At 43.7% G+C, this 27,669-nt stretch overlaps 3 protein-coding genes across 3 annotated transcripts in view; all 3 read right to left on the bottom strand.

Annotated features, from left to right (window-relative positions):
• Positions 1-20: 20 nt before the first annotated feature.
• LOC117383414 (zinc finger protein 182-like) lies at positions 21-14,180 on the bottom strand. The gene is made up of 6 exons (XM_055227716.1): positions 14,036-14,180; positions 12,957-12,994; positions 10,822-11,992; positions 7,716-7,832; positions 2,802-2,839; positions 21-2,172 (listed from the first exon to the last, which is right to left on the bottom strand). Exons 1-6 carry the CDS (start codon positions 14,095-14,097, stop codon positions 614-616), a joined length of 2,985 nt encoding a protein of 994 aa, XP_055083691.1. The 5' UTR covers positions 14,098-14,180; the 3' UTR covers positions 21-613.
• Positions 14,181-14,673: 493 nt separating this feature from the next.
• Positions 14,674-25,895, bottom strand: LOC117383415 (dyslexia-associated protein KIAA0319 homolog). Its single transcript, XM_055227717.1, has 16 exons — positions 25,859-25,895; positions 24,056-24,345; positions 23,552-23,648; positions 22,889-23,055; positions 22,666-22,822; positions 21,659-21,730; positions 21,074-21,244; positions 20,664-20,818; positions 20,201-20,339; positions 18,339-18,391; positions 17,944-18,050; positions 17,667-17,839; positions 17,449-17,571; positions 17,070-17,160; positions 15,483-15,574; positions 14,674-15,381 (listed from the first exon to the last, which is right to left on the bottom strand). The coding sequence occupies exons 1-16, from the start codon at positions 25,893-25,895 to the stop codon at positions 15,254-15,256; spliced, it is 2,052 nt and encodes a 683-aa protein (XP_055083692.1). The 3' UTR covers positions 14,674-15,253.
• LOC117384032 (DENN domain-containing protein 4B-like) overlaps positions 25,859-27,669 on the bottom strand; it is a 45,885-nt gene continuing 44,074 nt past the window's right edge. The window contains exon 29 of the mRNA XM_055227924.1: positions 25,859-25,903. The gene's annotated coding sequence lies outside the window, so the exon portion shown is untranslated. The remainder of the gene's footprint in view (positions 25,904-27,669) is intronic.

The following is a 27,669-nucleotide window of genomic DNA, read 5'->3' on the forward strand; positions in this document are numbered from 1 at the left end:
GAGAAGAGCAGTTTGTCCGGGGCTCGTCAGGCTGTGGGGAATTTAAACAAGGAAACCACAAAAAGCAAACAAAATGACCTCTGCTTTTAATATACCATTTTGCCATTAGAGCAGAACTACTGCACATGTAATAAACTCAAATAAATATATCTGATTGGTCTTTCGCCTGTGAGTCCGATACAAACCTCCTGTAGAGTAATGCAGTCTTCCAGACACTGGGAGGTTGGATTTTTCTCAGTTGAACATTCCGAGTTGCGACCTCAGACCTTTCCAGCTGAATTACCTCTTATGTAAACAATATGGCTAAGGTTAAATCATACGCTAAAGAAACGTAAACATTAAACACATATGTGTAACTTATTAAAATACAGAACATTGTCAGATTAATCTGTACCAAGTGTTTACATGGTTTATGTGTTAGGTCACATGTTTGTGGTGATTTACATTGTTATAACATCATGGCGTGACTCGGATCTGAAGAGGGAGACCTCCGATCTCCTCCGATCACCTCCCACGTCACCAAAGGTAATTAGCAGTTCGAACAGGGTTCCAGGGCATTTTTTCAAATCGGAGGAGGGAAATATCCCAGTTACCAGTTGCCTGGAACTCCCCATTAGACCTCCATTTTGTGTAACCGAACTGAACAGCTAAAGAGTCGGTCTCCTTTGTGCACTTTGTGGTGAATGATCAGAGCGCTCTTTGAGGAGAAGCTCTGAGCACAGATCCCACATTCAAAGGGTTTGTCTGCGGCGTGCCTGTTCTTGTGAATGTTCAGTCCCGGTTCTGTCGCAAATTCCTTGGAGCAAATGGAACACCGGAAAGGCACCTCTCCTGTGTGGATTTTGGTGTGTCTCTTCAGTTTACACCTTGTTCTAAATTTCTTTGCACAAAAAGGACAGCTGAAAGGTTTCTCTCCGGTGTGAATACGCATGTGTTTGTTAAACCACCACTCAGCCACAAAGTCCTTGTCACAAAATGTGCAATGGAACGGCCTCTCTCCTGTGTGACGGATGTTCATGTGGAATTCCAGGGATTTCTTTTCAGCAAAACCTTTTTCACAAATCAGACACTTTAGTCCAGAGTGGATCCTCATGTGTTTTAATAAGGACTTCCTTCGAACGTATGTTTTTGAGCAAAAGGAACAGCTGTATGGTCTCTCTCCTGTGTGGCTCCTCATGTGTTCATTTAAACCACCGCTTTGTTTAAAAGCCATGCCACAAACTGAACACCTGAAAGGTCTCTCTCCTGTGTGTGTCCTCATGTGCGTTTTGAGTTGAGTCTTCACTTGGAAAGCCTTTGCACAGATGGAGCATTTGAAGTGTTTCTCTCCAGAGTGGATTTTCAGGTGTTGTGTCAGATGCCCTTTCTCTGTGAAGTCTCTCCCACAGAGCGTGCATTTGAATGGCCGCTCTCCTGTGTGGACCCTCATGTGAAGTTTGACCCTCTTCTTCTCAGCATAGGCCTTTCCACACACTGTACACTTGTGTGGTTTCTCCCCTTTGTGCGTTAGTATGTGCATCTTTAGACTCTGCCTTTGTGTATATGTTCTAGAACAAATGGAACAGCTGAAAGGTCTCACGCCCGTGTGAATCCTCATGTGCAGGTTTACATGGTCTTTGGTTCTAAATTCTTTAGTGCAAACTGTGCATTTGAACGGCTTCTCTCCTGTGTGAATCCTCATGTGGACTTTTAGTTTACAGCTTCTGATGAACCCTCTTCCACAGACTAAACATTTGAATGGTTTCTCTTCCAAATGAGTGAGTTCATGACTTTTTAACCTTTTGTTTGTGGGAAACCCTTTTCCACATTGAGAACACCGTTTCAGTTGACTTCCTGGTTCCTTCTTGGCCTTTACTTTAGCTCGTCTGTGCGGAGTGTTATCCGCAGTGGTCCAGTCTTCGGAGTCGTCCGTATCCGTGGAAAAATGTTCTTCACTCTCGGACTCTGAGGGTTCCTCTAAATCTGCTGGTGTGTCTCTGTCTCGTCCCTCCTCTTCATCCCCTTCATCCTCTCCATTCTCTCTGCTCTCCTCTTTCATGCACTCCTCTTTTTCACTCCTCACAGAGACAATCACTGGGAATGCTTCCACCGGCTCCTGTTGGACTTTCTGTTCCTCTAGTTCTTCTTTAATCTTGATCAGACTGGAGTGTTCCTCATCTGGATTCTGGTCATCTGCATAGATAGAAACATTTTACATTAAACAGGCTCTTTAAAGAAGGACTAAACTGTGAGTGGTTAAAGAGGAGGTGAGAGTTTGAGGAGGGTCTCGACCAATGAGAAACAGCTTCACTAAAGCTTTGATTCCATTAGTTCACTTTGGAGTGGATTGGTACATTTTTTAGTGTGCACGATGTTTGATAATATAAATCTATATTTCCAGTACATAATACATCTAATATAAGCCAAACCCAAAGCATTACATAAAGAGACATTAAATGTGGCATAGAGGCACATAGAAATGAAATAAATGCAGAAAAAAAGATGATAAACAGAAAGTAGTGTGGCGTTTACTCTAGTTTTAGGTTTAAGCCATCTCTCCCAGTGCCACAAACCTAGAATCACTAAACATCTTTTTGTGAATTGTTGAGATCAGCCTTATGATTAAAAAGTATAATTCAGGTACAAGTTAGATTTAATTTAGATTTCTGTTATGTTTGGCTGGCATCAGTGTCTCTCATAGCACAGCCCTGCCCCTCGAGGAGAGACACAGGCCTACACTAACCCAAACCATGCCTTAGCATTGAAGTGTCGCACAGAGCACTGCTGTGCAGCTTATTCTAGTGTGACAGGTCTGTTCTCACCTCTGCAGTCTGGGTCCTCTTTGAGCTCATCGGTCATACTACAAAAAAACATGAAGAGTTACACATGAAAAGCACAAACATTTTAAATGATTTCAATGTAACTTCATAAAACCAACTCATTGCTTTGTGTCACTGCTGTTGTGTCATTGCATTGATTAGTGCACATGAGAGATCACAAGATCAAACATGCATGAATGACATCTAAAACCTCTTCTGGCATGTTTCTGATGAAGGAACATTATAACAAACTCCAAAAAGCTGAGTTTGCATGATTACCAATCTTTAAATTCAATAATAAAGTAAATAAGGTTGGGGAGATCACGCTGCCCTGAGGTGCTCCAGACTGTAAAACTCTATTATACATCAAAAGCAAAGCAATAGAACTGCATTTTCTAACTATTAAATTTGAACAATTTTAATAATTAGAATTGTTTTGCGTTTGTGAAATATATTATTGTGAAAAATCGTTTTTTCCTAGTTATAACAAAACAAACAAAAACGTTTGACACATCAACGGTACAGTCCCATCCAGCTATCAGCCAATAACCTGCCTCTCCACAACATGGAAGCTCATGTCAGGCATCATCACAGCTAAGACAAGTGGGCATATGGATCAATACATGAGCACAGCACAGAAGGGCATTGGCAAACCAGGTGAGCCGAACACCAGCTCCTAGTAGATCGAACAGTTGCCTGAGACTGCAGAACCTCTAAGATCAACCTATGTAATGCCTGAATTGATTACAAGAAAGCCTATGACCCATTGAAAACTTGCATTGAAGCAAGTGTGGATGTACAGTGTACAGGTGCAAACATAGTATATAATATTGAGAAGTAGTGATATGGTGAATATTATGGAGCTCAACAGTGACAGCCTACTCAGGTTCTGAAAGTACATTTTCCATTCATTTTTTCCCATAGACTTTTCGAAAATTTCAAATGCTAAGAGTTCCAAGGTGTCACAGAGGCTAACAAGCTACGTGCTAACTTATATCTATACTGTGGTTGTTTTAAGTAAAAAAGACTGTTAAAAACGCAAAATCTAATGAAATCCCTCAGAAGGAGCTCGAATTAGAGCCACTGCTCCTCCACATTGAGAAGAGCCAGCTGAGGTGGCACCCTCAGGGTGATGTACTAGGCATGTTCCACAAGGAGGAGGCCCCGGGGAAGACCCAGGACACGCTGGAGGGATTGTGTCTCTCGGCTGGCGTGGCCCTGAGGTCCCAGCGGAGGAGCTGGGGGATGTGTCTGGGATGAGGGAAGTCTGGGAGTCCCTTCTTAGACTCCTGTAAATTTCAGGCCTTTCTTACATGATATTTTTGGCTCTGTTTTTACAGTATTTTCTATTCGAATTTTGCTCCTTTTCCAGTCCCAAGATGGCCGCCACAGTTGCGATGGTAACAGTACTCCGCTGCCTCCAGTGTTCTGTAAAGTTAAGTGGTTGAGGCCTTGTTCTCGCTGCCTCCAGTCTAACCACTTTCTCCGCGGTCCTTCAGCCGAACACAGACCCAGTTCTTACCCGCTTTTTACCCGCTTCTGTCCCGCACTGTCCCGGCTAGGGTCCAGTCTCGTGTGGATTCCGTGTCCCCTAGTGTGTCCCTCCAGTGTGTCCCTGCAGTCTCTTTGTGTAGTAGTGTAATGTGTGCAGCTGGGCGCAGGCTTGTGTGCTGAGAGCGTCCTTAGGCTTAGACTCTAAACTCACCTGTTGTCCGGCTCCTTTGGCTCCCACAGCTCCGGCTCCTCCTTCAGCTTCACTTGTGCCATGTTTCAGTGTGCTCTGTCCGCTTTAAGGCTCCGCTAAAGCACTCACACAGACACTAAAGACGCACGGAGCTAACACAGCCGCACACAGCAGCCAAACTCTGCTGCCCTCTGCACATCCGGTTACATATTACTACAATACTTAAAAGACTTTCTTTGTTGGTTTCTACTGCGCCACAGTCGAAACAAAACTGATGTTTTAGCCTCTTACACCTTTCAAAAATACGGAGAAGCATATTCCCGAAAAATAAAAACGGGCCTATATCTTATTCACCCAAGATAATTAGCTTTGTAACAAAAAGTCACACGAAGGAAAACTAAAAATTCTAATAGGAGTTATACGTTTATTATAAAACAGATCAACACACATCATGTTTCGGTTAAAGATATGTGGGGCACGGCACATGGTCAGTGCGCCCTCTTATGGTGAATTGGTGTAAGCTGCCTTAGGAATGGCCACTAAGAAGTCATTGGTGATTATTTTATTTATTGTTTCGTATGGACAAAGCAATTATACTGGACGAACCAGATGCATTATTACTGCAAGAAATGCAAACTTTCCACAGCTGTCCAGAGGAGGCTCTTAGTACATTTTAAAAGAACTAAAGCTGCTTAAAGGTCTATATAAAAACAAAATTGACTCTTGTGAGCTTTAAGCCATTTCAACTATATAAGGCCCCATGGTAATATAAAAAATTATATATTTATTTTTATCATAAGCTCCTGGAGGACGGACCCTCGACCCCCCTCATATGTTCCTTTTTTGCTGTCTTTTTAAAAAAAATACATTTTCTTGTTTGAACTCTCTCTCTAAAGGAGCTAAATCAATTTTGCTTATTTTTAAAACCTATAGATAAGTTCATTTTAAGCAATATGGAAAAGTGCCCCTTTTTCTTGGTTGAGCACTGGCCCCTCAAAATGTCTGTGTACGCCCCTGCACAGTGATGTACATGATTATTTTATATCAATCTTAAATGAATTAAACTAAATATAAAATCAAAATTTGGGACCACGGTCCCCATTTACCTGCTTTTCATCTACTAAATGTCAGCTACAAACTAAATGTATATTTGCCATTACACTGTAGCGCTTGCACGTTGCACACACATGTTTTGAGCTGTTGTAGTTAGGCACAGAATGATACTGAAATTTTATGTCACCATTATCATGGCCAATAATTGCAAATAACAATATCACAATAATGTACATGTACTAAAGTTGCTGACAGTTTAAAAATGTTTTGGATATTAATAATTATTAGTTAATTCAATCAATCAATCAACGTTTATTTTATAGAGCGCTTTACAACACTCAAGGTGACCAAAGTGCTTTTCAGTGAAATCAAATTAAAAACAAGTTAAAATCATTCTAAAACAGTAAAATAGGAGAATAAAATAAAATACATTAATACAACAAAATATAAATAATGATAATGTGTCACAATATTACTAAGTGTTGAAAGCCAGTCTGAATAAATATGTCTATTTAGCCTGGATTTAAAAAGACCAAAGTCAGTAATGGTGCACATATCAGGAGGCAGTTTGTTCCAGAGTTTGGGCCCAGCCACAGAGAAGGCCCGATCACCCCAGTGTTTGTATTTATTTCTCGGAACTTCCAAAAGAAGTTGATTAGATGACCTCAAGGCCCAGTTTGGATTTCGGACCACCAACAGTTCAGCCAGGTAGGGCGGGGCGAGGCCATTAAGAATTTACTAATTAATAATTGTAATGTTATGAATAAGTTCCATGTTTCAATAAGCTTTATGTAATTGTACTTTGCTATTAGTGAAAACAACTACGATCTGGTGGTGAACATTATGGAGAAGCAGCTTTTGCCTGTACATTTTGGTGATATAATGGCAATTATAACTATTATAAAAAATGTGGCACAAACGACCCTTTTACCACAATAAATCAATAACGGCACACGGTTTGGAACAGACGGGAGAAATTTTATATTTTATTTTTTTAATGGAACAGTCTTGTCTACGTTTGTGACCCTTATGCTGAGCCATGAAGACAGTCTTATTTAGTTTTGATGAGAAAAGAACGTAATTGAATCAAAACTCTATGTTGAGTTCCAGCTGTGATCATCGGTTTGTTTAAATGAAGACCTTTCAGCTCCCATTCAGAGGCCACTTTACATCTGGTGGTACTGGCTCGAGTAGAATTTACTCTGAGTTAAATAAGCTTCAGATTGGCTTGCTCTGGCCTTATTCTAGGAGGTCACTTCTGTAAAAAGCAATAAGAGCAAAAGGACCTACAATGAAGTCAGCTGTAAACAAGGGCAGGGCAGTTTCACTCTAAAACTCTTCCCTTTGGGGCTGAATTTAGTTTTGTATAAATCCTGGTGCCTCAAATCCAGTTCCACCAAATGTAAAACGACTTCTGGATGGAGCTGAAATGTCTGGATTGTAAAAACAGCGGCCCGATGACCACTGCTGAAATCATACACTGCATACTTCATGCATACTTCACCCATTTTGGGTGTTATCACTTTTCTAAATATAATTTTTTTTAAATCCTCCAAAACTCAACTCAAATGTTCAATATGTATTCTCTAAATTACATATAGTTTTAGAATTAAGTGGCCTTTCATTTCTCTGTACTTTAACAAAAAACAGCTAAATGCTCTGTGATTCTCACAAAGACAATCACTGGATCCACTGCTGGTGGATTTCTACTTCCTCTAGATATTCTTTTATCTGGACCAGACTCGGACCCTCAGCTGGGCTTTGGACACCTGCAAAGACAAAATAGATTTGACTAAATGTGTTAAAGCAGATTAGAGGTTCAGCAGAAGGCTGAAAACAGGGAACTGAAATCAATCAGATACAAAGGGAAAGCATCTGACCAATCTAGAACATCAATCTAGAACATCAATCTAGAACACCAATCTAGAACATCAATCTAGAACATCAATCTAAAACACCAATCTAGAACATCAATCTAGAACAGCAATCAAGAACAGCAATCTAGAATGGTTAGGGCTGGGCGAGGTGATGTCCACCATTCAGAGTGCTAGGGCAGGTTTCTTAGAACTTAAAGTGCCGATGCTAGAGAGAGACTCATGGCTGCGGCTGTGGTGCCCGAGCAGGACTCTCTTCTCTTATGTTGAGCAATGTTCCGTGCATTAGACTCACTGTTGTGTCACCATGCACTGGATTGATGGAGGCTTGTTCTGTGTTTGATGGGAGCCAGGCCCCTTCCCCTGAGCAGATGGGCTTCCAGGATGGCCAGGTCTCTATACTGTTTGAGCTCTGAGACCACACTAAAAATACAAGAGTGACACAGGTTTAATCACAAGTTTGGCTCAAATCAGACCTAAAATGATGATTGTGGAGACGTCACAGCTCTGAAACTTCTGAAGCTCCAATGACAGTGACGTGAGGATTTTTACTGACCCCACAGAAAGGAGTGCAAGGGTGTCCAAACTTTTTTCATCAAGGGCCAATCAGTGGGGGTCAAAACACAAAAAAATTCAAATATGTGCATTTAAAACAGGTTAGAATGAGCCACCAGACATTTAACTAGACACTTCATCAAGGTCAGTTTCAGTAAACTTGAAGGTAATATGGACCAACTCTCCAGCGCCATAGTTCGGACCTGCCTGCCAGGGCGCTTACGCATGTGGTCAGATGGCAGCGCCCCATCCCGCTCTGTCCCGGCTTGGGCCCAGTCTCGTGTGGACTCGTGTCTCCCAGTGTGTCCCTGCAGTGTCTTTGTGGAGTAGTGCAATGTGTGCAGTCCGCTGGGCACAGGCCTGTGTGTTGACAGCGCCCTTAGGCTTAGACTCTAAACTCACCTGTTGTCCGGCCCCTCCTTCAGCTTCACTTGTGCCATGTTTCAGTGCGCTCTGTCTGCTTCAAGGCTCCATTTAAGCACTCACACAGACACTAAAGGCGTACGGAGCTGACCATGGTGCTAACACAGCCTTGTCCTTCCGTGTGGAGGAGCTCTCTGGTGATGACGGGGATTCCAATAGCATAAATCTAATACCATGAACCCAAATGTTATTAAAAACAGCTGTAATCATTATAATATCCAATCAATTTCACGTTAGTCCCGTTTATGGTTCACGGAATAATGACATGAACAGAACTGACATTTAGGACCGGCCCAGCCTATAAGCAGACCAAGCAGCTGCTTAGGGCCCCCAGCTCATACATTTGTATTCAAAATAATCTAATATGTAAAGTTATACTAGAAACAGTGCTTGGGTGTTTACAGAAGCCTAAATATTCCTCTATAAAGATTACATTTGTTTTTTTTATATATATAGTAACAAAATATCTAATGCCTACATTTGTTTTATTTATGTGTTTAGACCCCCAAGGTGCGCTGCGGCACTGAGGTACTCTTGAATGGCTGTTTTACAAGTTAGATTAAAATATTCCAGTGTTTTGATCATATGAATAGAAACATAATTGGACAAGGTGATGAGCATGGTCATAATGTTGTCAAATAGCTGAGCTCAGGTACATTCACCGTCAAGGGGCCCAGAGGCACGTTTTGCTTACAAATTTTGCTATGACAAAAGGTCTGTCAACTGGACTTTATTTTTTTTTTCAGTTAAGGTGCACACTCTTGTCCCCATATGGAAATTTGTCCTCTGCATTTGACCCATACTTCAGTGTCTCTGGATTAAACCTGTCAGGAGCAGCCGGACCCATCTCCATACTTGAGCTAGTCTTAGGAGTACCTTAGCTGGAGGATTTGACCTATTGTGCATGATTTGAATTGAAGAGGAAAGCCAGAGGAACTTATTTGCGGTGAAGCATGAGTGCTAGCCGCAAACTTATGCAGACAGAACACAATCTTGTTATGCTGGACCCCACCTGGATGAATCAGGGGTTACACAGATGTACATGTGGCAACTTTAATATGTCTGTGGACCAAGTGTTCTCTGTTTGATTTAATATGCTGTTGTTTTGGAGGAAACTTGGAAAACCTATCTGGAGGGTCTGAGCACCCAACATGGGGAAAGAAACCCACAACATTTTTGCTTTGATGGAAAATAGACATGCATCGGAGGAGAAGCACTTCATCTCCTCCGACGCACCTGCCGGCCTGTCAAGTGTGCAGAGTCTACACAGAAACGAAAAATAAACATGCAAAATATGTTTCAACCACAAATCTCAACAAATTTTAGGTCACACAATTTATTTGAAAGTCAGTCACTTAAACTGAGCAGTCTGTTCATTCAGAATTAATTTAATTTATATTCTGTTACATTTTCAAATCATCAGTCACATGTTTTGTTAAGTTATAAGTAGTTATTTTTACAAACATTTTTTTCTGGCATCCATTTCCTGCCTGTCCCAAATGCAGAGGAATATCCAAATATTTGAGCATCTGCATTTGACTTTGAGTTAAACCTCGGGTTAAACCTGCATATGACCTATATGACCCATCCTTCAGTATCTCTGGGTGTCTCTGGAGTAAACCTGCATTTGACCCACCCTTCAGTGTCTGTTAGGAGCAGTGCAGCGGCCTGGAGCCTATCTGCAGATCTTTTGTGAGGGTTGTGGGCGTGAGCAGAGGTAGGTAGTACTCCATTACATTTACGGGTTTGGAAGCAATTGTACTTCTCAGAGTAGTTTTTAAACCCCAGACTTTTACTCTTACAGTAGTACAGTGTAAAAGTACTCTTACTTGAGTAAAAATTGTGGTTCCTCTTCTCACTGTAAGTCTAAAGTGACAAAATCTTGTTGACAAAATAAAATGATCCGAACATTTGTTTCAGATACAATTTGTTTTTCATTTTTGAGTCTATTTTTTGAAAATAGCTGAATCTGTTCCATATTTAATATTTAGTCGCCCCAATTACATTATCTCATGCATTATACATCAGATTTTAAACACATTCTGCATTCAAACTGTTACTCAGTGCTCAAGTACATTGTTTCTCCAAATAAATTTGCACTAATTATTACAAATTATTATATTATATTAGATCACTACTTTTTCTTGTACTTCAGTAATATCATTCTTAAGTAATGTTACTTTTACTTGTGTACACATTTTTGACTACTCTAACCACCTCTGAATGGAGTACTAGCTGGAGGAATGGTCGTTGGTGCATGTTTTAGGTAGAAGAGAAACAGTTCACTCAGTGGAAACCCACCCAGAGACAGGAAAAAATGAACCCTCCCACTCGGCCCGAGAGTTGAACCCAGGACCTTTTTGCCGTGAGGAGATAATGCTCCTTCTCAGCTACAGCGGAACCTCATGTTAACACCACTTAACCCAACATGGCCTATTCACTGGGGCTGGTCTGAAGAAGCGTCTCTGGACAGGACAGTGCCTCTGTGTGGACAATCATGTGACTCTTCACTTGACATTTCCGTAAAAACCTTTTTTCGCACACTGGACAGCTGAAAGGTTTGTCGCCCACATGAATCAGCATGTGTGAGTTCAGATGAGTCTGTCGTGAAAACGATTTCTCACAAAAGGGACAGCTGAAAGGTTTCAGTCCGGAGTGTGTGGAGATGTGGGACTTTAGATGGTCCTGGCGCGAAAACGATTTGCTGCAAACTGAACAGGTGAAAGGTTTCTCTTTGTTGTGAATGGGTAAATGTCGGTGTAAAAGTGTGTTGTTGGAAAATTCCTGCCCACATTCTGAACAGCTGAAAGGTCCCTGCCCTGCGTGGCTGATCATGTGCACCTTCAGATGATTGGAGCGCGAGAAGCATTTGTTACATACTGAACAGCTGAAAGGCCTCTCCCCGGTGTGCACTCTGGTGTGAGACTTCAGAGTACTCCTGTCTGTAAAGGTCTTCTCACAGAGCGGACAACTGAAGGGTCTCTCTCCTGTATGGATCCTCATGTGCGTTTTCAGGTTGGTTTCTTGGGTAAAAGTTTTGGCACAGAGCGAACAACTGAATGGTTTCTCTCCTGTGTGCGTCAGTAGGTGGCGCCTCACGGTGGCCATGTACTGAAAGGCCTTCCCGCACTCGGGGCACTTGTGCGGCCGTGCCTGCCCTCTCTTCTTCACAACAGGTGCAGACAGTTGCCGCTCTGACTCCAGCAGCTCGGGGGCGGTTGGACTTGACACAAAAGAAGAGTTAAAATACTCATCTTCCAGAGACTGGTCCAGGTCAGGATCTGTCTTGGACTCCGGTCTCAGGTCCGGTCTCAGGTCCGGTCTCAGGTCCGGTCTCAGGTCCGGTCTCAGGTCCGGTCTCAGGTCCGGTCTCAGGTCCGGTCTCAGGTCCGGTCTCAGGTCTTCCCTTTCCTCTCTCTCCCACGTATAAAGACGCCCCTCCTCTTCCTCCTCCTCTCCCTCTTCATCTCCCTCCTCTTCTCTCTTGACTATGACATGGATGACAGGGCTCTCCAGCGCTCTCTCCTGGTGGATCCCCTGCTCCTCAGGTTCTTCTTTGATGTGGACCAGACTGGGACCAGGCTTGTTTGAGAGGGTCTGAGCACCTGCAGGACACACACAGCAAAATAAACATGACCTGTCAGGGAGCATTCACACTTGTCCTGGTTTAGTCCCTGGTTTATTAGTGCATAAATATGATTACAGTTTTGATGTCTGGTGAGTCCTGGGAGAGCACTATAAAAAGTTCTTATATCTTCACAAATAAAGACAAAAACTACTTGGTATTTAGTTCCTGATGATGATGAATAAAACATGCACCATCGTACAGTGTCAGGGGGTTCTGGTTCTGAGAGCCAGGTGATTGCTAAAGCACCGGCGCTCAAACAGCTGTGTTCAAGAGCTGGAGCTGGTTCGGTCTGTCTCAGTGAATCATGTTCAGGTGTTTAATGGCTGTAAAGCATTATATCATAATGATCCTATTAAAGCTACACTATGGAACTTTTCTAGTGGAGAAAGTCACCTGCTTGTCTCCATAGAGAGATTATTGCTTGGCCTAGAAGGTTGCGCAGTATGGCATTATTAAACTTGTATTTCTCCATGGAGACAGGGTCAGATGTGTGGAACGGTGACTGCGCTCACAATTAGGATGCATGTTTTTCCCATACTTAAAGAGTGCTGTATAAGATTCATGGTGGCATGTTTCCATGGAGAACAGTTTTATGCCCTGTTCAAGGGAAAGTGAGAACATCTCCATGAACACAAGCGCTGGTATTGGATCAGCTCAGTGCCCCCTGCTCCCCTTCACCATCTCCATGGAAATGTTTTGAAGGTTTTGGCTGGTTTGTGGAGACACAAGTGGCCTCAAATGTTGTTTTCATAACTTTTGTTCTTTAAAAACAGCCATAATGAATTAATTGCCTATATTTTTGGCACGGTGGGGCTTTACATAAATGCAAGACATATTTTCATTGTTAAGCTGTGGAACAGAAGTGTTGCGGTGTCCATGGAGGCAAGCAGGTGGCGAAATCCAGAGAAGTAACACATCTTTAATCTGCATTGGCTCATTACCTCTGCGCATGGGGTTTCTGAAGGTCAGATCCATCCCTCTGTAAGAAACACAAATATATGAATAACATGCAAACAGACTTCTTATACAGGCCATTGTTCTGTCCTTTCAGAAAACCTTGACACTCGTGTGCCCAGCCTGAGGGTCTGGCGCTGGACTTGGCCAGCTCAGTCCCCCCTGGCCCTTGGAGCTGCTGTGCACCAGGAGAGTTCCCATTTAAACTAGAGCAGTGAGTCCCAACGAGCAGCACCCTGCCACAAGGGGCAGGAAGTCGCCACATACTCACCTCCAGCAGAGGTGCTTGGTGCTCTTCTCCTTAACCCAGACACTGAAGGATGGGTCAAATGCAGGTTTAACCCAGAGACACTGAAGGATGAGTCAAATGCAGGTTTAACCAAGAGACACTGAAGGATGGGTCAAATGCAAAGTACACATTTGCCTATAAGACAGTAAAGTCTTGCGCCTCTGTACGCTGACACTGGAGGACGGGCGGGGAAGTGTCTTACTTAAGGAAACAACAGCCCCATGCACTAGTGCTGTACCTGTGACATAAAATGATGATGTGGAACAATCTCTAATTGGTCACAAAGATGGACAAACACGCAGAACATGAGCCAGACCATTTCCTGAACCAAATATCACCAACAATCCTGTGCCGCGTACTGCGCATGCCCCGTAGCTCACAGGCCAACGCAGGCAAATGAAACAGGCCCAGTTTTAATCGTTAAAAAAAAGAGCGATGTTTTCAGTCTGATGTGACTCAGGAAAAGGTCGCAGTGTATCTGGAATCTACCCGGAGTTAACCCGCAGACTGTCCGGTCCCCAGCAGCACCCACACGGACCCGCTACCTGACACTCATTTCGGGGCAGATTGCTCAGAATGTTAAACCCTCCGGATGAGACTAAAGGCACGGTGGTCACGGTGGTCACGGTGGTCACGGTGGTCACGGTGGTCACGGTGGTCACGGTGGTCACGGTGGTCACGGTGGTCACGGGGCCGGTTCCGTCTTCGTTCCGCGGGTGACAAAGCGCGAACATCGGGACACAATAGCGCAGAGATCCATACCGCCTCTAAACTCACCTGTTGTCCGGCTCCTTTGGCTCCCACAGCTCCGGCTCCTCCTTCAGCTTCACTTGTGCCATGTTTCAGTGTGCTCTGTCCGCTTTAAGGCTCCGCTAAAGCACTCACACAGACACTAAAGACGCACGGAGCTAACACAGCCGCACACAGCCTCCGCACCTCTCTCCGCTGCCCTCTATTGATCCGGTGTAATACTTGCATCAGGCCCAGTTAAATTCAGCTTCATCCTCTGCTCCATCTGACCCTCTCCTCTGCATCTTCTGCATTCTCTGCATCATCTGACCCGCTCCTCTGCCCCTCCGCATCCTCTGCATCTTCCGCTACATCTGACCCTCTCCTCTGTGTCCTCGGCATCCTATGCTCCTCTGACCCTCTCTTTTGCACTGTCCTTTGTACCATATACTCACAGTCTCCTCCTCTGTACCATATATTCACTGTCCCTCCTCTGTACCATAGTCACTATCCCTATGTATATGCTCAGTGTCTGCTGCCCTCTGGTGTTCAGTCTCTCCTGTTGCATGTTTAGGTGGATCACTTCAGATAATAAAACTTTTCTTTTGTTCATCTTCATTTGTTTAATTAAAATAAACAATTGAACATACTTTGGTCAACATATCCTCTTTTACATAATGCCGTCATACAAACAAGATGCAAACAGAAGTACAGTGTATCCTTTTATCCAGTCCTGCTTTATTCCTGGTTCAGTCCTGGTTTAGTCCTGCTTTAGTCTTGGTGTAATCCTGGTATAGACCTTGTTTAGTCCTGCTTTAGACCTGGTTTAGTCCTGGTTTAGACCTGATTTAGTCCTGGTTCGGTCCTGGTTTAGACCTGGTTTACTTCTTCTTTAGACTTGGCTTAATCCTGGTTCACACTTGGTTTAGACCTGGTTCAGTTCAGGTTTGGTCCTGTTTTAATCTTGGTGTAGTCCTGGTATAGACCTTGTTTAGTGCTGCTTTAGACCTGGTTTAGTCCTTGTTCAGACCTGGTTCAGACCTGGTTCAGACCTGGTTCAGACCTGGTTCAGACCTGGTTTAATCCTGGTTCAGTCCTGGTTTAGACTGAGTTTAGTCCTTTTTCAGTCATGGTTTAATCTTTGTTTAGTCTTACTTTAGTTCTGGTTCAGTCCTCGGTTAGACCTGGTTTAAGCCTGGTTCAGATCTGGTTTAGTCCTGGTTGAGTCCTGGTTCACATCTGGTTTAATCCTGGTTGAGTCCTGGTTTAGATCTGGTTTACACCTGGTTTAGTCCGGTTCCTCAGTGGGGGGTCTCGGCTGAAGTCTTGGTCGCTGAGCTCAGACTCTGACATCATGAGGCTGGAGTTATGCTCTGTACTGCGATGCTTCAGACCTGCACAGAGGGAGGGGATCTGAGGCACCTGACACACAAGGAGGACATCTGACAAACAGGACCTTGCAGATGTACAGGACCCTGCAGGTGTTCAGACTTACTGAATTTGGGCCTCAACTCGACTCTCTCCTGCTCATCCACGTTGTCCAGGATAGTGTACCGGGTCTTCCTCCGGACTCTGGACGGTCTTTTCCTGGAACAGAAGATTAGAACCAGGATGAAAACCAGGACTAAACCAGGACCAAATGAGGACTAAACCAGGACTAAACCAGGACTGAACCAGGACTAAACCAGTACTAAACCAGGTCTACACAAGGACTGAGCCAGGACTGAGCCAGGACTAAACCAGGGCTAAACCAGGACTAAACCAGGACTAAACCAGGACTAAACCAGGACTAAACCAGGACTACACAAGGACCAAACCAGGACTGAACCAGGACTAAACCAAGACTAAACCAAGTCTACATAAGGACCAAACCGGGACTAAACCGGGAATAAATCAGGACTAAACCAGGTCTACACTAGGACCGAACCAGGACTAAACCAAGACTAAACCAGGTCTACGAAAAACTGAGCCAGTACTAAACCAGGTCTACACAAGGACTGAGCCAGGACTAAACCAGGACTAAACCAGGGCTAAACCAGGACTAAACCAGGACTAAACCAGGACTAAACCAGGACTAAACCAGGAAGAAAACCAGGACTAAACCGGGACTAAACCAGGTCTACACAAGCACCAAACCAGGACTGAACCAGGACTAAACCAAGTCTACACAAGTACTGAACCAGGACTAAACCAAGACTAAACCAAGTCTACATAGGGACCAAACCGGGACTAAACCAGGACTAAATCAGGACTAAACCAGGTTTACGAAAAACTGAGCCAAGACTTAACCAGGTCTACACAAAGACTGAGTCAGGACTAAACCAGGATGAAAACCAGGACGAAAACCAGGACTACACCGAGACTAAACCAGGACTAAACCAGGTTTACACAAGGCCTGAGCCAGGACTAAACCAGGACTAAACCGAGACTAAAGCAGGAATAAATCAGGTCTACACAAGGACCAAACCAGGACTAAACCAGATCTACAGAAGGACTGAACCAGGACTAAACCAGGACTAAGCCAGGACTAAACCAGGTCTACACAAGGACTGAACCGGGACTTAACCTTGCTTGGCAAATGAAGAATTATTTCTGTCCGTATTTCTTATACAAAGAGATATCAGTCTGGTCCCCACACCCTCCGTTGAGTCTGAAGCCAGAACCAAACAGCCTTCCAATCAGATTTATTTATTTCAGTGAGGCATGTAAAACAAAGGAGTTCATTGGTCTCATCATTTATAAACAAAATTACATTTCTCTCCCCTCAGATGAGTTTTGTTCTTTGCTCACTGATTCTGCAGAAATCAACTGTGTTTTTCAGCCCCTTGTGATATTTTTCTCCTCTCTTTTTTTCTTGTAAGCAGCCAATTATGTTTTGATAGGGATGGACCATGCCTGTCCCTGATTGGCTAATCCACCTGTCAATCATGCCCATCTGAACTCAGAGAGATTCACTGGTGATAACCGGTGACCAGATTCATTCAGGTGAGACTGAACCAAGTAAACCAGGTTTAAACCAGGTTTAAACCAGGTTTAAACCAGGTTTAAACCAGGTCTAAACCAGGACGAAATCCGGACTCACCTCCGGCAGCAGCACATGAAGGTCCAGGTTGCACTGAGGATGAGGAGGACCAGGATGAAGCCACTGAGGATCACATACAGAACTCTCCACTCTGGAAAAAACACTTGGCTTCAATCAGTTTAAGATGACAAAACATTTGATACTCAAATGGATTGACCCTGTAGTTGCCATAGTTAACACTGGTGGTGTAATTTTGCACTGAGCTGCAGGTCTCAATAGCAGAGCAGTTTTATACAAACACAACATTTTAAGGTCAGAATGACAAGCCTGACAGCAGCAGTCTGTTTGGAACAAATGGCCAGTTAGCTATGTCCATACAGTCTGTGAGTTTCAGTTGAAACACTGCAGAATCTGAAGGCCTTTTGACCTTTGACCTCACCGCAGTTGCTCTCTCCGTCCCCAAGGTAGGTCCGGAGCAGGTTCTCAGTCCAGAAGGGGTCACAGAGACAGAGCCTGGAGACCGGGTCACACTGCCCCTGGCCTGAGCATTGCAGCTGGCACACTGCAACGCAACACATTTCATCACTCGTCATTAGAACAGGGTTAAGGCCCCACTAAGGAACACTTCATTACACTAGAAAGGGATTTTGTCCTCACCCACAGTATCCACGCGCAGCACTCTGAACAGGAGGTAGTCCGTCCTCTCACTCAAAAGATGAGATCTCAACAGAGAGACCACTTCAGGACCAGAAACCGGACCAGAGACTGGATCAAAGTCTGGACCAGAGATCGGACCAGAAGGAGACTGCACTGAGAACCGCAGCACTGTACTGGACCAGAGAGAGGGTCTTAGGGTTAGACCAGGGACCAGAGCAGAGGAACAGATAAACAGGGACATAAGAAGATGGGAGACCATCTAAAACACAGAAAGTACCTGAGTTGGGCGTGTCCGTAGAGTCGTCTCAGTTGGATGTCAGAGGTGGAGACATGTAGCAGAGCTGCGATCTGACTAACCACAGTGTCCCTCTGAGAGACACTGACCTGAGACACAGCACAGCCTGGTCAGGCCCTGGTCGGGAGGGTGACTTTCAGTGACTAAAATGTTTTCATCAATGTTATATTTTTGCTCATTAAAACTAAATTTAAACTAAATAAGTAGTCATCATTAATAAATCATTATTTTTTTGTCCAACAATATGTTTGGATGTTTAGATTTTGCATAAAAAATGTATTGACCAAAAAACCAAAACAAAAACAGAACATTATAGTAAGACTAAGACTCAAATTTAACACTACAGGTCAGGAGCACCTCACTGGGGTCACACTCACCTGTGAGACGGACACCTGTAGCTCCAGCTCCACCTCGTCTCCTTCGCCGGGCTCTAAGGCAGCACACAGTGACAAAAGCATTTAGGCTTTGACTTTCTCCAAACTTTAAATGTGTAGTTCAAAATAAAGTGGCCAAATTGAGTACACCAGGTGATAGGGAACAATGAACTTAAAGATGCACCAAGTAACTTGTTGGATAGAGGGTTCACCACCAGCTTGTCTCCATGTGGAATGTTCCACAGTATGGCATTAAAAACACCTGAAAAACAAGCATTCTTATTGAAAGCGGGTTCGCCTCTCCACAGATATGACCTTTAACTTGGTTTGGTGGCATCAACGGCTTGTCTCTGTGGAGATATGCACGTTTAATGGCTTACTGTCAAACAATGGTTTTCCCGTAGTTCTTGAGAAGATATCTGTGTAATCCCTGTTGTCCAGGTCTGAGTCATAGCAAAAGAAACTCCTACAACTGTCCAGTCGACAGACTTTGTTTCTTTTGCCGTACTGTTGAACCATAGCCTGTATAAAATAGTGGACGAAGTGAGTGTGACGTCACCCATAGAGCCGTATGAAGCTAATAGAGGCTAGTAGTTAAATTAAGAGTGGGGTTCCATATTTGGAATTCCACCTGCGAGTATCACAGTAACCAAAAAGCCAATCCAGAGCGAGAATGTTGAAGGCGATACTCCTTCCCACCCATGCCGCTGGTTTTGCAGGAAGGATGTGCTTAGCACTGTCAATCAAACCTGTTGCTAATACTAGTGGAAGCCACCTCTGGGAAAGAAGACGTCTGATTGGTCTGTCATTAATGCTCATATACTAATTTAGGGACAAAATAGTGAAATAAAAATCCCATGATCATATAGAACGGGTTAACGCCAGCATTTTAAGGTCAGAATGATGAGCCTGACAGCAGCAGTTACAGAAAGAGGCCATGCTTTTTCAATAGAAAGTGAGGCAGAGTTAATGTAGCCGAAGCGCATCATTTCTCACTCCCTGTTTGGTGGCTAGCAGGTTAGCTATGTCCATTTATATGTAAAGTCTCAATTTTGAACAGAACATTCCAGGCAACAAAATGGCATTTCTATGGAGACAAGCAGCTGTGAACTCCCCAGAAGCAAAGTTACTTAATGTGCCTTTAATTCACCACCAAAAGAAATCACCCAAAGGTCCATATTTTGAAGGTGTTCCCTTCCCCCACTCCTTCTATTGGTCAGCCTCTGTCATGCTCCAAGCATCTTTAATCAGTCACAGTGAAGTACAAACTCCCAAAGGATGCAGAGTTGTTGCATCTGAAGGGACAATAAAATGCCAGAATCCTGTTCTTTGCTGTTTCACCCAAATTTCAATGCTTTCATATTTATCAGGAAAAAATGTACTTTCAGCCTTTGGAATTTTCATTCCATAGGCTTTTGATTTTACCTGGCAGGACCTCGGCCCTGGTAGGATGGGCATTACCTGGCAGCACGTGGACCCTGGCAGGACGGGCATTACCTGGCCGCACCTAGACCTTAGCAGGATGGGTGTTACCTGGCAGCACCTGGACCCTGGCAGTAAGGGCATTACCTGGCAGCACCTGGACCCTGGCAGGATGGGGATTACCTGGCAGCATCTGAAACCTGGCAGGTTGGGTGTTACCTGGTATCACCTAAACCTTAGTAGGACAGGCCTTACCTGGCACCATGGCAGCACCTGGATCCTAACAGGACGGGTATTAACTCACAGCAGCCAGACCCTGGCAGGATGGGTGTTACGTGGCAGCAGCAGGACCTTGGTGGGATTGGTGTTACCTAACAGCAGCCGGACCCTGGCAGGACGGGTGTTACCTGACAGCAGCTGGACCCTGGCAGGACGGGTGTTACCTGGCAGCACCTGGACTGTGGCGGTGGCGGTTGCTGATCTGCCCCAGGCATCTGTGACTCGAAGGTGAAACAGATACGAACCCTCCACCAGATTCACCAGAACGAGTGAAGAACTGGACTCAGAGCCAAAGAGCACGTCCTAGGGAGAGAGAGAGAGAGAAAAAACTCGTCTAAACCAGGACTAAACCAGGACTAAAACAGGACTAAAACAATACTGAATCAGCACTGAACCAGCACTAAAACAGGGCTGAACCAGGACTGAACCAGGGCTAAACCAGGACTAATCCAGATATTAAACCAGAACTGAACCAGGACTGAACCAGCATTGAACCAAGACTGAGCCATGACTAAACTAGGTATTAACTAGAACTAAACCAGTTCTAAATCAGGTCTACACACAGGACTAAACCAGGTCTAAACCAGGACAAACCCAGGACTAAACCAGGTCTGCACCAGGACTGACCCCGGCAGCTGGGCTCTGGATGTCTCGTGTCCACAGATAGTGCACTGTTTTAGGGTCAGCATTGGTCACGGAACCCTGGAGGAGCAGAGAGTTGTTGGGGAGGATCAGGGTGTAGCTTCCTCCAGCGTGAGCCACCGGAGGAGGGCCAAGGAGGGCTGAGGAGAGGCCGGAGAACCAGGCCGGAGAACCAGGCCAGAGAACCAGGACCAGAACCAGGACACAGACAGATAAGAGACGTACGACACATAAATAGAATCCAGTGTAAAGGTAAAAATAACTCTACTTAAGTAACAATAGGCTGCTGAAACATGAACCCAGCCTACTAAACTACTTTCAAAATGTATTACAGATTATGCTTGTGGTTAAAAGGATAATATAATCTATATCTTGTAGCTTGCATCATGTAATACACTGCAATGATGACCATGAGATGAATAAAGTACAGGTGAATCCAGGTGCAGTAGCTGGGCCAGCGGAGGTGGGACGAGGGGAGGGGCAAGCAGCAGAAGGCGGACTCGAGGGCGGAACCAAGGCAGAAGGCGGGGCAAAAGATGGAGCTGAAGGTGGAGCTTTAACAGAGTCTGGGAGAAACAAAGATCCAAGAATGAAAAACATGGGTGTAGTAGTAGCACCAGGTTTGAACTGGGTCTGAACTGGGTCTGAACCAGGATCAGACCAGGTCTAAACCAGGTAAACCAAGGTCTAAACCAAGGAGGACTAAGTTAGCAGTAGCAATTGGTAGTAGTAATACTAGTAGTAATAGTAGCAGCAATAATAGTAGTAGCAGTAGTAATAGTAGTAGTCATAGTAATAATAGTAGTAGTAATACTAGTAGTAATAGTAGTAGTAGTAATAATAGTAATAGTAGTTAGTAGTAGTTGTAGTAATAGCCATAGTAATAGTAGTAGTAGTAGTAGTAGTAGTAGTAGTAGTAGTAGTAGTAGTAGTAGCAGTAGTAATAGTAGTGATAGTAGTAGTAGTAGCAGTTGTTGTACCTGTTGTGGGGAGGCTCTGACTTGCACTGTTTTTGTTGGTTGGTGAGGGCTCCACAGGGTTTCCCAGGGACACTGTAAAAAAGACAAGGTTATTAAAGGCACTCCACCTGTCTTCTACTGTGTTAAAAACATGAAAAAATAGAACTATTTTTTCAGTGGTCCAAAATTATTCCTCACTTACGTTATACATTTAGAGCAGTGGAGGTACTGAACCCCACCAGTTTCATATGCACATTCACCGAACCCTTCTTTATTGAAAAATAAAATATTATTTTTTTCAAATTCAAGACATGTGTATATTTTATATATTTTACCCGTGCACAAAGTGAACCATGCATTAACATCACTGTGTTCAAAGAATAAAACCAATACAATGCATCAACTCACAACAAATTACTTACATACCTTTTCACAAAGACATGACCTTTTTTAATACTACCACACTGAAATGATTTTAATTTTTAACTTTATGTATTCCAATAATGAACTTATTGTATTTATGCTATTTATTATTTTTAACATTTTAACACACACCCATCACCTAATTTCCATCAGGCTAGAATAATAATTAATATTTACTGCAAATCAGTGTGACTTCTGCTGTTGCCTTTGAGAGACCAGTTCAGAAATGCATGGCTTCACCTTTGCCACTCTCATATAATTTTTATTGCAAAGTCTGTTCCTTTTCTTTGTTTTTATGTCGTTTTATGTTTTTATGCCATTCAAACGGCTCATTTAAGTCAGGCAGGTACTTCGTTAGGCACATCAAAGGGTGCATTTGTCGAATTGGGACACGGCCAGCACCTGGAGACGCTCACAGTCCATGAATCATATGAGTCGGGTGTGTGTCTTGACCTCCACCTAACCCCTGAGACTGACTCACCGAACCCCTAGGGTTCGATCGAACCCAGGTTAAGAACCACTGATTTAGAGCATTCTAATTATTCATCAAGGTGAGTTTATCAGCACTTTTCACAACTGGCAGTGAAGCTAAAGTGTAAATGTACCTGATGTGGTCTCAATGTTTACACCTGACACTGTAAGATTCCAGTCGACCACAGGAAGTGACGTCATTGCCACCAAAACAGGAAGTGATCTCATTTCCTGGTTTTCATTTGCATGGGTGGGAGGGGGTGATGAAACAGAGCTGCTTTGTGTCGTCTCCTGAAAAAAACCCAGAGATCCACACATATATAGGAGATCTGAATTATCTGATTATGCTGTACTCACTGTGGCCTGAAGGGGGCGCTGCGTTGCCTCCTCTCTGTGTTTCTCTGTTGTGGCCATGGCCTCGTTCTCAGCCTCTGATTGCTTGAGCCTGTCCTTGTCCTTGAGCTCCGATTGAATAGTTGGGTCAGTTTCTTCGTTGCTCTGAGGATAATCCATCAGCCCCAAATCTGAACAGAAATAAACATGTACTGCAGTGGGGCTTTAACCCTGTTCTAATGTGAGGAAATGTTCCACAGCGCGGCTTTAACCCTGTTTTAATGTGCAGAAATGTTCCGCAGTGGGGTTTTAACCCTGTTTTAATGTGCAAACATTTTCCACAGTGGGATTTTAACCCTGTTCTAATGTGTAGAAATGTCCCGCAGTGGGGCTTTGACCCTGTTCTAATGTAATGTCTCCCTCTGCACAGCTCACAACACTGTCAGACATTGTGACATCATCAGGTGGCATTTCAGTCCATTCACCTGATCATTTCAATGTTTTAAAAGGCCTCTGTACAGTATTGCTAATAGCAAATGCTATGCTTAGCCTGATTTAAACTGTCCTTTTGTATAAAATAAGGCTGAATATTTTAAGTCAGAGAAAATGAAGGACCAAGAATAAGACATTAAAATATCACAGTACAGATGTTATCACCCAGATCAACTAAGTCTAACTAAGTCTCACCTGGGTCTCCGTAGTCCGGTTTGGATCCGAGTAGAACCAGGTCTTTAAGGGTCTGCAGGTCTCCAGGAGCCTCAGAGGATTTATACTCCCCCCAGTACTGTGGACAGAAACCAGGACTAAACCAGGTCTTGATGAGGTGTAGATCAGGTCTGAACCAGGTCCGAACCAGGACTGAACCGGGTCCAAACCAGGTCTAAACTCAGACTAAATCAGAACTAAATCAGGAATATACCAGTCTAAACAGGTTGAAATCAGAACTAAACCAGGTCTAAAGCAGAACTAAACCGGGTATAAACCAGATCTAAACCAGGACTAAACCAGGACTAAACCAGGGCTAAACCAGGGCTAAACCAGGGCTAAACCAGAGCTAAACCAGGGCTAAACCAGGGCTAAACCAAATCTAAACCAGGTCTAAAGCATGTCTGAACCAGGTCTGAACCGGGTCTAAACCAGGACTAAACCGGGACTATAGCAGGTGTAAAGCAGCCCTCATCCAGTCCTTACCAGTGGCGGCAGCAGGGGGGCCCTGCGTTGGAGGAAAGCCAGGTAGGACTGGGTCCCGGGGCGTCTTTGGGGGCGGCACTGTGCCCTTTGTTGGCAGGACAGAACATAGCAGCGTCCCTGGAAGAGCCAGGCGACATCCGCCCAAACGAGTTCACATGCTGCCTCCACACACTGCGGCAGAGAGGGGGCGCTAGACACGTGCACCAGACCGCCACTGCGTTCCCGGGACACCAGGGGCAGAACTGAGGAGGAGAACAAGGGGCCCTGCCAGCACTGGGACTGAAGAGAGACTAGGGACGGGGCAGGTAAAGGAGTGAGTAGAGGAAGAGGAGGAGAGAAAGAGAAAGAGAGAGAAAGGGGAAAGGGAGAGAGAGGGAGGGAGGGGGAGAAAGGGGGAGAAAAGAGGAAGAAAGGGGCGAGTAAAGGAGTGAGCAGAGGAGGAGTGGAGACAGGGAGAGAGAGAAAAAGGAGAGAGAGAGGGAGGGGGAGAAAGGGGGAGAAAAGAGGACAAGAGGGAGAAAGGTGCAGGTAAAGGAGTGAGCAGAGGAGAAGGGGAGACAGGGAGAAAGAGAGAGAGAGGGGAATGGAAGAGAGAAAGGGTGGGAGAGAGGGAAAGAAAGGGGGGATAAAAAGGGAGAAAGCGGTGGGTAAATGAGTGAGCAGAGGAGGAGCAGAGACAGGGAGAAAGAGAAAGAGAGAGAGGGGTAAGGGAGAGAGACAGTGAGAGGAAGACAAAGGGGGAGAAACAGGGAGAGAGAGAAAGAGAGAGGGGAAAGGAAGAGAGAAGGGAGGGGGAGAGGGAGAAAAGAGGTAGAAAGGGGTGGGTAAAGGAGTGACCAGAAGAGGAGCAGAGACAGGGAGAAAGAGAGAGAGGGGTAAGGGAGAGAGACAGTGAACGGAAGAGAAAGGGGGAGAAACAGGGAGAGAGAGAAAGAGAGAGAGGGGAAAGGAAGAGAGAAGGGAGGGGGAGAAAGGGGTGGGTAAAGGATTGAGCAGAGGAGGAGAGAGGGAGGAAAAGAGAATGAGAGGGGAAAAAAGAGGAAAAGAGGGAGAAAGGGGTGGGTAAAGGAGGAGGGGAGACAGGGAGAAAGAGAAAGAGAGAGGGGAAAAGAGGGAGAGAGAGAGAAAGATGGAGAAGAAAGAAAAGAGAAAAGGGACAAAAGAGGGGGGTGAGAGAGCGACAGGGAGGGAAAAGGAAAAGGGAGAGAAAAGAGAGAGGAAAGGGGAAAGAATATGAAGGGAGGGAGGGAGAGGGGAGAGAGGAGAGATAGTGCAGCAGAAGAGAGAGGGAGGGATGAAAAACAGCAAAAGAAGGAGGTGGGGGAGGGAGAGTTAAAAAGGAGAGAGAGCGAGGTAAAGGAGTGAGCAGAGGAGGTGAGAGAGGGAGCAAAAGAGGGAGAGAGACAGTGAGAGAGAGAGGGAGGGAGAGAACAGGGAGGGCAAAAGAGGGGAGCGAGAGAGTGAGAGAGGGAGGGAAAGGAGAAGTAAAGAGAGATGAAAGGGGAGAGAATATGAAAGAAGGGAGGGAGAAGAGAGAGGGTGCAGCAGGAGAGAGGGAGGGAGGATGGAAAGAGAGAAAGCGAGAAAAAGAAGGGGTTGGGGGGAGGGAGAGAGGAAAAGAGAAAAAAGGCAGAAAAGAGGAGATGGGGAGGGGTAGGCCAGACAGAGAGAGGGAGAGCGAGTAACAGAGGGAAAAGAGAGAAAATGAGAGGGTGGCAGAGATGGAGACATGAATGAGAGAGGAGAGAGACAGTTGTTTGACAAATATTCATCTTTGCTTTGGTTTCTGATCCTTTTTTTCACCTTGGATGAAGAGCAGCAGGAGCACAGACTCTCTCATGTTTCAGCCTGAAACAGAATCCCAGAAAAATACTTTTACTGAATATAAACGTAAACACAAAAGGGACAAAAACTACAACAGTTACTCTTATTTGAGTAGTACTTTTCTCCAATACTTTTTGACTTTTACTTGAGTAATTTCTTAGACCTCTACATTGTACTTCTAGTCGAGTGACATTGTTTTGAAGTATTGTTACTCTTTTCCATGTCTGTTTCAGTGATATCACCTGGTACAGACTTTTGTCCAGATTTCAGCTTCACCAGACACATCTTCAAAAATGTAAAATAAACATGTTTTTAACAGTTCACTTCCGTTCCCAGTGTCTGATGGCAAATACGAAAGAACATGTGAAGAAAAGTCAAAACGACCATCCGAACCCAGGGCAAGACCGTATTCTTTTAACGCTCAAACTATAAATAATTCCACCAATAAGAAAGTAATAAGAAAATGTGACACTAAACTGAAATGAAAACATGTTTTGCACAGATTGGTTAAAATGTTTCTTATGAACATTATCTCCCAATATATAACATTCCACATTTTTGTTTACTCACGGCTCATGCAGCAGAAATCTGGATTTATGAAACACAGCTTTGTTTCAGGTACCGGAACCACAATACCATTGTTCATTCTAATGTTAAATCATCTCTACTGAGCTTAAAAATCGACCATCTCAAATTGTTAGAGAAAGCATGCAATTTATTACAGATGCATTCAAGTCCATACTTTTCCGCAACTTGAAAAGGCATTTTCAAATTGTGTTAAATTGCCAAGTCCACGTAAAGTTACAGAAACACAATGCAAAATTTGTCATAAAATGTATCCAGTGTCCAATTTTCTTAATAAGCAGTTGAAATTTGAGAAGTCAGGCTGACTTCAATTGCGATTTCCCTGAACAAACCATAGAGCAGGGACGTCAAACTATTTATTGAATAATTGACTGCACCTGATGTGTAATGTTTAAACTTTTCATATGGAAACAAACTTTAGTTTAGCTTAAACACAAAATCTGGAACAACTCAAGCTTGATATTACAAAATATGAAAAATAAAATTTGAAATAATAGACACATCAGTAGTATTTATTTCTTGTTTTAATAAATAAAATAAATCGTGTCTCTCTCTGAAGCCTTTCAAGTTCCTTTTAAAAGTAAATCTTTTTTTCACAAGCCAAAAAAAAAAAAAAGTATAATTTTGTTCACTGAAAATTTGGTTTTGAAACTATTAACAGTCCACGCCTTGGAGTATAAAAAGTGCATAGAGAAAACATATATTCAAGCTCAATTTGCTACACTCTGCACATTACTCTTGACTGCCCATCAGCCTATTAGCAAAGCATTATGGGATTTGTAGTATTAGTAGTGCATGCGCTATATACCGGCAGGCCTGCTCTAATGCACATTTATTTATAAAGAAAGCATTTTATTTATAAAGATTAAAACTTAACTAAATAGAATAAAACTGAATAGAAAGTAAATGAGTAAATGAAAAACAAACAAAAAACAACCCATAAATAATCAATAAAATGAAACAAAATAGGTTATAATAATTACACGCATTCAGTAATAACAAAACAGAAGAACTACTTCTGTAAGACAGAAGAACTACAGTGTAGTAAAAGCTGTAATGACACAGAACTTCCATCAAATTATTATATCCATTTTTTCTTTTGCATATTTAAGAAAGAGTTGCCAGATTTCAAAAAACCTATTGGAACGTCCATTACAAATGTGTCTGATCTTTCTCATTTTCCTAAAAAATAGAATGTCTTTAAT

This window comes from Periophthalmus magnuspinnatus, chromosome 16 (genome assembly GCF_009829125.3).
Source record: "Periophthalmus magnuspinnatus isolate fPerMag1 chromosome 16, fPerMag1.2.pri, whole genome shotgun sequence".
Taxonomy (NCBI): domain Eukaryota; kingdom Metazoa; phylum Chordata; class Actinopteri; order Gobiiformes; family Gobiidae; genus Periophthalmus; species Periophthalmus magnuspinnatus.